This window comes from Colobus angolensis, unplaced genomic scaffold (genome assembly GCF_000951035.1).
Source record: "Colobus angolensis palliatus isolate OR3802 unplaced genomic scaffold, Cang.pa_1.0 Scaffold114, whole genome shotgun sequence".
Classification (NCBI taxonomy): Eukaryota; Metazoa; Chordata; class Mammalia; order Primates; family Cercopithecidae; genus Colobus; species Colobus angolensis.
Window position 1 is genome coordinate 3,511,308 of NW_012112475.1, and position 12,570 is coordinate 3,523,877.

Below are 12,570 nucleotides of genomic sequence, written 5' to 3' on the forward strand. Positions count from 1 at the left end.
AAAAAAAATTTAAACAGCTTTATTTTTATTTTTTAGATACAGGGTGTCACTGTTACTCAGGCTGGAGTGCAGGGGTGGGATCACAACTCACTGTAGCCTCAAACTCCTGTCGTTAAGTGATCTTTCCACCATTGGGCCCAGCTCAAGGTAGATTTCTAAATCTTCTAGGTCTCAGCGTATGTGCCACCTTCCTAGAGAGGAATTCCCTCACTAGCCTTACTAATGTAGATCCTGCCCTTATTCTCTATCACAACACCCCCACTGATTTATTTTATAAAACTTTATTATTTGTTGCTTACTTGTTACCCCACTAAGCTCTAGAAGGACAGTGACTACTGTTTTCCTAACCATCGTATCCTCTGAAACAGACACTAAAGAATTCACCATAGAAAGTCAATAAAAACTGCACGAAAGACTACAGAATGAACCTACCTTAGGTGGGTAAGAACAGGAGGCAGCATTTCGGCCAGCTCATCCATTGTGGGGTACCGATACCTGAAATCCAGAAGGATATCTCCTGAATTAGAAAGTACTCACAATTCCCAGTTACTACAACAGCTGGAAAGATACAGAAGTCTTAGATAAAAGGCTGGGCACAATGGCTCATGCCTATAATCCCAGCACTTTGGGATACTGAGGTGGGCAGATCACCTGAGGTTGGGAGTTCGAGATCAGCCCAACCAACATGGAGAAACCCCATCTCTACTAAAAATACAAAATTAGCCAGGCATGGTGGTGCGTGCCTGTAATCCCAGCTACTCGGGAGGCTGAGGCAGGAGAATCGCTTGAGCCTGGGAGATGGAGGTTGCATTGAGCAGAAATCACGCTATTGTACTCCAACCTGGGAAACAAGAGCGAAATTTCGCCCCCCTCCAAAAAAAAAAAGAAGTCTTAGATAAAAGCATTTCCTTTTACCAAAGGCTCAAAGGAGGTGATGTGGTACCTGAAAATGATTGTGGCATATTGTGTAACTCTCTACAACTGCCATGCTAAGGAGAAAGTAAAGAATCCACTGTTTCTATATCCTAATGAGCAGCCCTTGGGACCAGAGGGTGCCACATGAAAAGAAGTAGTAACACGGTTCTCTCTTAGGGTATTTCCAAACCTCTAACAATCACTTCAGTTTGGAGTCCAGGCTCAGTAAACCTCTGGCACTAAGAGTCAACTCAGAAAGTGGGTCTTGGTCTACTGCTATATTTAGACAACTAAATGCAAAAATAAACAAAGGTTTTTTAGTTATGGGCACACAGTTACAAACCCTTAGCATGAATGCTTATTTGTTTCACTTAGGCATAGAATAACATAGTTATTTTTAAAAATTTATTATTAAATTTTTAAGAGACATGGTCTCACTCTGTCACCCAGGCTGGAGTGCAGTGGTGAAATCATAGCTCACTATAACCTTGAACTCCGGGGCTCAAGCTATCCTCCTGCCTCAGTCTCCCGTGTAGCTGGGACTACAGGCGCGTGCCACCATGCCTGGCTAATTTTTCAATTTTTTGTAGAGATGGAGTCGCGCTATGTTGCCAGGGCTGGTCTTGAATTCCCGGCCTCAGGTGATCCTCCTACCTCGGCCTAAAAAAGTGCTAGAACTACAGGTGTGAGCCACTGTGTCTGGCATGGTTATTTTACTGTTTTTGAATTTGGTTCATAGTATGAACCATATGATCCTAAAATGTTCGAGCAAGCCCAGGAACAGACCCAGATCAGAATTCTTAGAAAAGCAGTAAGCATCTGACTGGCAGCGTTGGCTCATGCCTATAATCTCAACACTTTGGGAGGTTGAGGCAAGCAGATTGCTTGAGCTCAGGAGTTTGAGACCAGCCTGAGCAACAGGGCAAAACCCTGTCTCTACAGAAAATACAAAAATTGGCTTGGTGCGGTGGCTCACGCCTGTAATCCCAGCACTTTGGGAGGCCGAGGCGGGCGGATCACGGGGTCAGGAGATCGAGACCATCCTGGCTGACACAGTGAAACCCCATCTCTACTAAAAACACAAAAAATTAGCCGGGAGTGGTGGCAGGCACCTGTAGTTGCAGCTACCTGGGAGGCTGAGACAGGAGAATGGTGTGAACCCGGGATGTGGAGCTTGCAGTGAGCGGAGATCTCATCACTGCACTCCAGTCTGGGAGACAGAGCAGGACTCCATCTCAAAAAAAAAAAAAGAAAAGGAAAGAAAAGAAAATACAAAAATTAGCCGGACATGTTGAAAATGCAAAAATTAGCCGGGCATGTTGGTGCACACTTGTAGTCCCAGCTAGTAGGGAGGCTGAGATGGGAGGATCACTTGAGCCCAGGAGGTTGAGGCTGCAGTGAGCCATGATCACACCACTGTACTCCAGCCTGGGAAACAAAGCAATATCCTATCTCAAAAAATATATAAATAAATAAAATAAAGCGATTACAGAATCGAAGATGGAATTGATCCTAAGATGACCACTTACATATGAGGCAGTATCTGTTCTACATCTGACAGGGAAGTCAGCCCGCCTCTGCGTGAACACTTAAGGGATGGTGTGCTGTGGAACCATTTGTGCACAAAATAGAAAAAAGGAACTGGATCCAAATCTTGCTGGACATAAACTGACCACTGGCCAATTTGCATTATAGAGTCAGAACAGAACAGATTCTGGCACCAGACTGTCTGTGTTCAAATCTTAGTTCTGCCACTTATTTGTTATGTAATGTTAGCCATGTTACTTAATTTTTCTGGGCCTCAGTTTCCTCACTTATAAAATGGGAATAATAGTAAACTTATCCCATAGGGTTATGAGGAGTAAATGAGTTAACAAATGTAAAGCATCTAAAGCAGTGTCTGGAACATGGTTTGAGTACTATTTAAGTATTAGCTATTACTTGTCTGCAATTGTCTATTTCCCAGCAGTCACTGGCCAAAGGCAGCTCTGGAGATGAGTGAAAGGAGAGGGGAAGAATTAGCATTCCACAGTGTGTGCGCTCACTCCTCCTAAGGTCTTCTCGATCAGCACACCGTCCAGGGAACAAACAGGTAGGGAGCCTGTAACTCTGCCCTGCAAAGCAGACGTAGGAGGAAGCTGAGAGTGCCAAAGCCAATCAATCGGCCCACACCTCTATCTGCCAGGACAGCCTCTCAGAATAAATAGTTACACAGACAGTCAAATTTCCATTATCAGATTGAGAGTCAAATTTCCATTATCAGGATGGGGAGATGCTCCCAGGAAAGCTCAGAAGGACCTGAATTTGGGCCTAGGTAGTTGGGAGTTTCGAGGAAGGACACAAAAGTGACAGTTTTGTTTTGTTTCTGGTGACAGGGTCTTGCTCAATCACCCAGGCACTGCAGCCTCAATCTTCTGGGCTCAAGTGATCCTCCCACCACAGCCTCCCAAGCAGATGGGAACACAGGTGAACACCACCATGCCTGGGTGGCTAATTTTTAAATTTTTGGTAGAGACAAGGTCTTCCTATGTTATCCAGGCTGGTCTTTTTTTTTTCTTGTTTTTTTTTTTTGAGACGGAGTCTCTTGCTCCGATGCCCAGGCTGGAGTGCAGTGGTGCGATCTTGGCTCACCGCAAGCTCTGCCTCCCGGGTCCAGGCCATTCTCCTGCCTCAGCCTCCCGAGTACCTGGGACTACAGGCACCCGCCACCATGCCCGGCTAGTGTTTTGTATTTTTAGTAGAGATGGGGTTTCACCATGTTAGCCAGAATGGTCTTGATCTCCTGACCTCGTGATCCGCCCACCTTGGCCTCCCAAAGTGCTGGGATTACAGGCATGAGCCATCGCACCTGGTCCACTATCCAGGCTGGTCTTGAACTCCGGGGCTCAAGCCATCCTCCTGTCTTGGCACTCCAAAGTGCTGGGATTATAGGTGTGAGTCACCACATCTGGCTAAAAAATGACGCTTTCAAATAGATAAGGAAGGGAAAGACAAAGACAGTGAGAAGTAGGTGTTCCAGACACTTATGCCTTGAGATTACAGGAAAGCAGGCACCTGCTACGGAGAGCCATTCCTGGATATGGGAAAACATATAGTTTCCCCCCAAAAACTGTAAACACCAGTCCTCTCAGCCCAAGGAGAGAAAACATGAGGATGGATGGTCAATAGGCATAACCTATAGACTGTAATAAAATCAAAGGGAAGCACAAACCACTTCTCCCATTGGAGCTCAGCCAGTTGCTCTGAGTGCTTATTTCCCAGATGATCTCTTTGTGGCCTTACCCTGTTGGGAAAGAGGGTGCATCCGTCTGCTGGCCTGGGGCATCCACATGACAGACAGCAAAGTGCTGGGTGATCTCGTGCATATCCTCACAGTTAAAGAATGAATTGAAACAGGATTTATCTATAAGAATAAAAATACCCATAAGTCACATGCTCTCCGTATCTCCTCAATTTTCCTCCACTCAGTCAATGCCTATCGTCACCTTCTTTCACTGCTTTTTAACCATCAATCCATCAAAGTGAGGTGTCTGAACAATCTGTCTGATTCAAGCTGCCCTAAAGGCTGAATATAAGACATCTCATATTGAGATACGTATTGAAAATAATTCTCAATTCTAAATAATGTCTGCAAAGTAGAAATTACTTTGTTAACGTTTGGTGGTTCCAATTATAGCACTAAATAATCTTACACCCATAATGCTGTCATTTCTCATGGACATTATTCCTCTATCTCACAAAGAGACACTGATTATATCCCAAGAGCACAGGTGAAGTGAATGTCCTGAGCTGCTCACATTCACCTCATGGGAGTTTGCCTCTTGGCAAAATTGCCAGGGTGCAGTGAGGGGCTGCTGCTTCCACTTCTACCCTCTTTGTATACCTGCTTAGATCACTTCTCATGCCAAGGCGGCTACAAAAGCTTTAACACTCAACTGTAGCCTCAAATGCAGGGCATTTCCGAAAGCCAGAGCAGCGTGAAAGAAAACACATGTATGCAGACTCTGTGTGTCCATGGCTGGGGCCAGAATCTTACACTATCATCTAGAAAAGACCACTTAAAGTCACTGGTGACAGACTCTAGCAAGAACTCTATTACTAATTCATTGAAGAGCTCACAACAAAGTTAAGTTCCAACTCTGAATTTTCTAACCTGAAACAAACAAACAACAAAAAAAAACAAAGTACAGGCTTGCAAACGTGGATTTCAGTTCTACTTTCTTAAGCAATTCATTGTATAATCTTCAATCCTTTAGCAGACATGAAGGCGAGATATGATTCCAGTATCCCCAAAATATATTCCCCTGCACACTTCCAGGAACTTTATACCGTTAACAAATGTGGGAACAAGGAGGGAAGGTTACCACAGAGAGGGGAAAACCTCTGCTCTATTAGAATATTATTGTTGTTTGGTTTTTAATATACAAAGATCAAGTATGATAAGAAGGGAAGGTGTAAAATCAAATACATACGGTTGAGGCCAATGTCATGAAACGTTAGTATAACTGGTCTGTTTCCTTTGGGTAGTAAGCCTCTCACAGTGACGTAGACCACACCATGAGTTGTTTCTATGTCATGTTCCTGTAACAAGATAATATAAGGTCTCAGGAAAAGCAGAATGAAGTTCCCAGGTTGCCAAAGTTTTACAATACCTGCTTTACCGCCATTTCCCACTAGCTGGGGCAGGACACATTAATAAACTATATGTGGCCGGGCACGGTGGCTCACGCCTGTAATCCCAGCACTTTGGGAGGCTGAGGTGAGTGGATCACTTGAGGTCAGGACTTTGAGATCAGCCTGGACAATATGATGAAACCCTGTCTTTACTAAAAATATAAAAATCAGCCGGCTGTGGTGGCACACACACATAATCCCAGCTACTTGGGAGGCTGAGGCTGGAGAATCACTTGAACCTGGGAGGCAGAGGGTGCAGTGAGATCGTGCTACTGCACTCTAGCCTTCATCTCAAAAGAGCGAGACTTCATCTCAAAAAATAAAATAAAAGGAAACGGAAGATATGAAGAAGTTGCTGGGTAGCAAGTGAGAGGTTTCAGAGCTTCTGAACACATGTTCAGAAAATTTATAATTAATTTCAGTAGATAATTTCACTAGACACCTATGTGTGTATCTGCCTAGGATCTCTTCTTTCCTGGGAGCTGCCCTTCTGTGTCATCCACACGTTACAGGGGTGGGTCTTGGCTACCATGTCTGTGGAACATAACCTTATGCCACAGCTTACTGGAGTCAGGAAGGCATCTGGCCCATGCTGGGTCAGTATCTTTCCCTAGGCATTTGTAATTGGAACTAAGAGATTCTAACTTCAGCTTGGCTCTTCTCTTGAAAAGAGGAATCAACTTGGGAGCTTTTAGTAGGCATTTCCACTACTCTACTTTCTGGTGCTAGTTGTGTGTACTTGTAAGTTCTAAGACATCCCTGGATTGCCTCTGGTGTAAGCTATAGTGGGTGAGTTTGTACCCTCTACTCCTGAAAGATCTTAACCAAGCCAATAAGTTAAAGATGTAGCCACAGCAAAGCTCAGGAACTGAATAAAGCAGACAAAGGATGCACCGAGCTGCTGAGAGTAGATGCCGCACTAAGAGTGGTTGGGTGGAAAAAAAAAAGGGACTACAGAAAAGTTAACTGAGATTTACTCTAGTCATGCTCAAGTTTTACATTTCTCAAAAAAAAAAAAAAAAAATTACCATCCTAGCCTAGTGAATTTCTGTTGATGAAGCCTGTATCTATCTCAGAAAGTCTTACATTAGGCAAGACAAGATTCACTCCGTCAATGAGAATCCCAAAAAAGGCAAAGCGCTTCCAGTTTAATTTCCTAATAATGAACCTCATCAGAGCTTTGGTTTCTCTGATGTGGGCCACAGAATATAATCTCAAGCTAATTGGACATCAATATATCTCAAATTACAGGCTGTAGGCAGGAGCTGATAGCCATCCCTATCAAATGAAACCATGCGTGACTCAGTATTTCTGTTATTTTCTATTACTACTACCTCCTAGTCAAGTATATTCAAAGCCTTGAAAAATGAACATAAGAAATGAAGACAGCCAGGCACAGTGGCTCAAGCCTGTAATCCCAGCACTTTGGGAGGCCGAGACGGGCGGATCACGAGGTCAGGAGATCGAGACCACCCTGGCTAACCCACTACTTCTTATTTACCGAGAAAGCTTGCAAGGACTGCTAATCCATGCTCCCGTACCTAACAAAACGGCTCTCTCAACTTTTAAAGGATAGCAGCTATCCATTGGTCTTAGGAACCAAAAACATTGGTGCAACTCCAAATAAAAGTAATAACTATGCACGCCTCCATTGTCATATTAACCTTAACTTTCCTAATCTTCCCAATTATTATTACCTTTGTTAACCCCAACAAAAAACACCTATACTCTAACTATGTAAAAACAATTATGATATTTACCTTCACCATCAGCCTCCTTCCCACAGCCCTATATATTTTCCTAGATCAAGACATAATTATCTCAAACTTACATTGGACAACTATCCAGTCACTAGAACTAACACTAAGCTTTAAACTAGATTACTTTTCCGTAATATTTATTTCAATTGCACTATTTATTACCTGATGCATTATAGAATTCTCACTATGATACATAAATTCAGACCCAAATATTAACCAATTCTTTTAAGTATCTCCTCATTTTCCTTACCACTATACTAATTTTAATCACCACCAACAACCTCTTCCAACTCTTCATTGGATGAGAAGGTGTAGGAATTATATTCTTTCTACTAATTAGCTGATGACATGCTCGAACAGATGCCAACACAGCAGCCATTCAAGCAATCTTGTATAACCGCATTGGTGATATCGGCTTTATTCTAGCTATAGCATGATTTTTACTACACAACAACTCATGAGACCTCCAACAAATATTTATCCTAAATTCTAACCCAAATCTTCTGCCACTAATAGGCCTCCTTTTAGCAGCAACAGGAAAATCAGCTCAACTTGGCCTCCACCCTTGACTACCTTCCGCCATAGAAGGCCCAACCCCAGTCTTAGCCCTACTCCATTCCAGCACTATAGTAGTAGCTGGGGTATTTTTACTCATTCGCTTTCACCCTCTAATAGAAAATAACATACTAATCCAGAGCCTTACACTATGCCTAGGAGCCATCACTACTATATTTATAGCAATCTGCGCTTTAACACAAAATGATATTAAAAAAATTGTAGCCTTCTCCACCTCAAGCCAACTAGGATTAATAATAGTTACCATCGGAATCAACCAGCCATATCTAGCATTTCTACACATCTGCACCCATGCCTTCTTCAAGGCTATGCTATTTATTTGCTCCGGATCTATTATCCACAACCTAAATAACGAACAAGACATTCGAAAAATAGGAGGACTATTTAAAACAATATCCCTTACCTCAACTTCCCTAACTATCGGTAACCTAGCACTCACAGGCATGCCATTCCTTACAGGCTTCTACTCCAAAGATCTTATTATCGAAACCGCAAACATGTCGTATACCAACGCCTGAGCCCTATCTATTACTCTCATCGCCACTTCCCTAACAAGCGCTTACAGCACTCGGACTATTATTCTCACGCTAACAGGGCAACCCCGCTTTTCAACCTCAATTTACACTAATGAAAACGATCCAACTCTATTAAACCCAATAAAACACCTAACAATTGGCAGTCTACTCGCAGGATTTCTTATTACCAATAACATCTCCCCTACTACACTCCCCCAGTCAACAATACCTTATTACCTAAAACTCCTAGCCTTATGCGTAACCACCCTAGGCTTCCTAATAGCCTTAGATCTAACCCTTATAACCAATAACCTCAAAATAGCCACCCATCACACATATTCAAATTCTCTAACATATTAGGGTATTTTCCCACTACAGTTCATCGAATAATCCCCTACCAAAATCTAATTATAAGTCAAAATCTGGCCTTCCTTTTACTAGACTCAATCTGACTAGAAAAATCAATACCCAAAACAATTTCACACACTCACATTATTACTTCCATCACCACAACCGCCCAAAAAGGTATAATTAAATTTTCTTTCCTTATTCCTCTTATTCTAATTCCATTTCTAATAGCATAATCTATTGCCCCGAGTAATTTCAATCACAATATATACACCAACAAACAATGTTCAACCAGTAACTACTACTAACCAATGCCCATAGTCATATAAAGCACCCGCACCAATAGAATCCTCCCGAATTAAACCCGACCCCTCCCCCTCAAAAATCACCCAACCCCCTATGTTATTCAAACTAACTACCACAACCAACTCGTCATACTCTAGAACTCACAAGACTAGCCCCACCTCTATAGCTAATCCTACCAAAAGACTTCCCAAGACCTCAAGTCCTGAACCCCATGCTTCAGGATACTCTTCAATAGCCATTGCAGTAGTATAACCAAAAACAACCAACATATCTCCCAGATAAATTAAAAATATTATTAAACCTATATAAGTACCCCCATAATTTAAAATAATTACACAACCAACCACACCACTAATAATTAATGCTAAACCTCCATAAATAGGAGAAGGCTTAGAAGAAAAACCTACAAATCCCATAACCAATAATACGCTTAATAAAAATAAAATATATGCCATCGTTTCCACATGGACTCCAACCACGACTAATGATATGAAAAACCATCGTTGTATTTCAACTACAAAAACATTAATGACCCCAACACGTAAATCTAACCCAATCATAAAAATAATTAACCACTCCCTTATTGATCTACCCACCCCATCCAATATTTCTATATGATGAAATTTCGGTTCTCTCCTAGCAACCTGCTTAATCTTACAAATTATCACTGGCCTATTCCTAGCAATACACTACTCACCAGATATTTCCTCTGCCTTCTCCTCAATCGCACATATCACCCGAGACGTAAACTATGGTTGAACTATCCGCTATCTCCATGCCAACGGCGCCTCTATGTTCTTTATCTGCCTGTTCCTACACGTAGGCCGAGGCTTATATTATGGCTCATTTCTTCTCCTTGAAACCTGAAACATCGGCATTGCACTCTTACTCATAACCATAGCAACAGCCTTTATGGGCTACGTACTCCCATGAGGACAAATATCATTTTGAGGCACCACAGTAATTACAAATTTATTATCTGCAGTTCCATATATTGGAACTAACCTCGTTCAATGAGTCTGAGGAGGGTATTCCATCGACAACCCAACCCTCACACGATTCTTTACCTTTCACTTTACCCTACCCTTTATTATCGCAACCTTCACAGCCCTGCACCTACTTTTCCTACACGAAACAGGATCAAATAACCCATGCGGAATCACCTCCAATTCTGACAAAATTCCCTTCCACCCCTACTATACAACCAAAGACATCCTAGGCTTAACATTTCTCCTCCTTATTCTAATAATACTAGTGCTATTCCTACCTGATCTCCTAAGTGACCCAGACAACTATACTCCAGCCAACCCACTAAGCACACCACCACACATCAAACCAGAGTGGTATTTCCTATTCGCATATGCAATCTTACGATCTGTCCCTAACAAGTTAGGAGGGGTATTAGCACTCCTTCTATCTATCCTCGTCCTAACAATCATACCCATACTCCACAAATCCAAACAACAAAGCATAGCATTCCACCCACTCAGCCAATTCCTACTATGATTCCTAATCACAATTCTACTAACCCTAACCCGAATTGGAAGTCAGCCGGTAAACCAGCCCTTCATTGTAATCGGACAAGTAGCATCCATGATATATTTCATCACAATTCTAATCTTAATACCACTGGCCTCCCTAGCCGAAAACAATCTACTCAAATGAACTTGCCCTTGTAGTACAAACTAATACACCAGTCTTGTAAACCGGAAACGGAGACTTCTCCCTAGGGCAATTCAGAAAGAAAGCACTTAACTCCACCACCAATACCCAAAACTGGCATTCTATTTTAAACTACTTTCTGTATTCTGGGGAGTACAACCCTTGAAGAGCAACTTAAGTACTAATTTAATTTTACTTGCCCCTATGTAATTCGTGCATTACTGCTAGTCAACATGGATATTATATAGTACTATAAATGTTTTACCGTACATAAAACATATTTTTACATACTTACCAGGAATTTGTTCAAGAACATGCTTACAAGCAAGGACTTCGTTAGGCAAGACTAACTGTAACACATATCACCCGAAAGCCAAAGACCTAGCATAACCCACCGAAATACCAACTAACCTAAACCTCCGTTAACGTACATAGTACATTCAATTCTTTACCGGACATAGCACATTTCAGTCAAATACCTCCTCGTCAACACGGATACCCTCCTCACTTAGGTGTCCCTTGTTCACCATCCTCCGTGAAATCAATATCCCGCACAAGAGTGCTACTCTCCTCGCACCGGGCCCATAACTCGTGGGGGTAGCTATAAATGGCGTCTAAAGGACATCTGGTTCTTACCTCAGGGCCATGACATCAAAACCGCTCATACGTTCCCCTTAAATAAGACATCTCGATGGATCACGGGTCTATCTCCCTATTAACCAGTCACGGGAGCTCTCCATGCATTTGGTATCTTTTATCTCTGGTCTGCACGCGACCCCATTGCAGAATGCTGGTCTGGCCACAAGTCCCGCAGCGCCTGTCTATGATTCCTAGTCCATGCTATTATTAATCGCACCTACGTTCAATATTCTAGCCCCCCATACGTGTTACAAGGTGTTATTTAATTCATGCTTGTAGGACATACAAATAACTAACTATACACACGTTTCCCGCTACATCAAATCAATCCACAGCAAACTTCACTCAACCCCCCCCTCCCCCATCTCCGACCCCCACATTATTTGCCCCTGCCAAACCCCAAAAACAAAAGCCTGTCACCTGGCCGGAGCTTACATTTTAATCTTTTAGGTATGCACAACTCCAACTGCCATTCCCTCAACTAATAAAAATTTAATTCACTAACCACTCTTGACACTCTCGCGACCCCATACCCACCCACTACCAAACCCACGCCCCATCACCACAACCCCAAAGATAACATCCATAACACCTATCATCCCGTTTATGTAGCTTAATATATCCAAAGCAAGACACTGAAAATGCCTAGATGGACTCACACCCCATAAACAAATAGGTTTGGTCCTAGCCTTTCTATTAACTCTTAGCAAGATTACACATGCAAGCATCCCCACTCCGGTGAAGACACCCTACAAATCATCATGATTGAAAGGAGTAAGTATCAAGCACGCCCGACGCAGCTCAAGACACTTTGCTCAGCCACACCCCCACGGGAGACAGCAGTGACTAATATTTAGCAATAAACGAAAGTTTAACTAAGCTATGCTATTATAGGTTTGGTCAATTTCGTGCCAGCCACCGCGGCCATATGATTGACCCAAGCTAATAGGCACCGGCGTAAAGGGTGTTTTAGATAAACCCAACTCAATAAAGCTAAACTCTACCTAAACTGTAAAATCCTAGCCAATGTAAAATAAACTACGAAAGTGGCTTTAAAAATTTTGAATACATAATAGCTAAGACTCAAACTGGGATTAGACACCCCACTATGCTTAGCCCTAAACTCTAATAGTTTAAATAACAAAACTACTCGCCAGAACACTACAAGCAACAGC

At 42.4% G+C, this 12,570-nt stretch overlaps 1 protein-coding gene across 1 annotated transcript in view; it reads right to left on the reverse strand.

Moving 5' to 3' along the window:
- LOC105525130 (protein NDRG3-like) overlaps positions 1–11,286 on the reverse strand; it is a 20,908-nt gene extending 9,622 nt beyond the window's left edge. The window contains exons 1-4 of the mRNA XM_011960654.1: positions 11,236–11,286; positions 5,388–5,496; positions 4,198–4,318; positions 433–495 (exon numbers count right to left, since the gene is read on the reverse strand). Of these exons, the coding sequence (XP_011816044.1) occupies positions 433–495; positions 4,198–4,318; positions 5,388–5,496; positions 11,236–11,286 (344 nt within the window). The remainder of the gene's footprint in view (positions 1–432; positions 496–4,197; positions 4,319–5,387; positions 5,497–11,235) is intronic.
- Between the last annotated feature and the right edge of the window lie 1,284 nt (positions 11,287–12,570).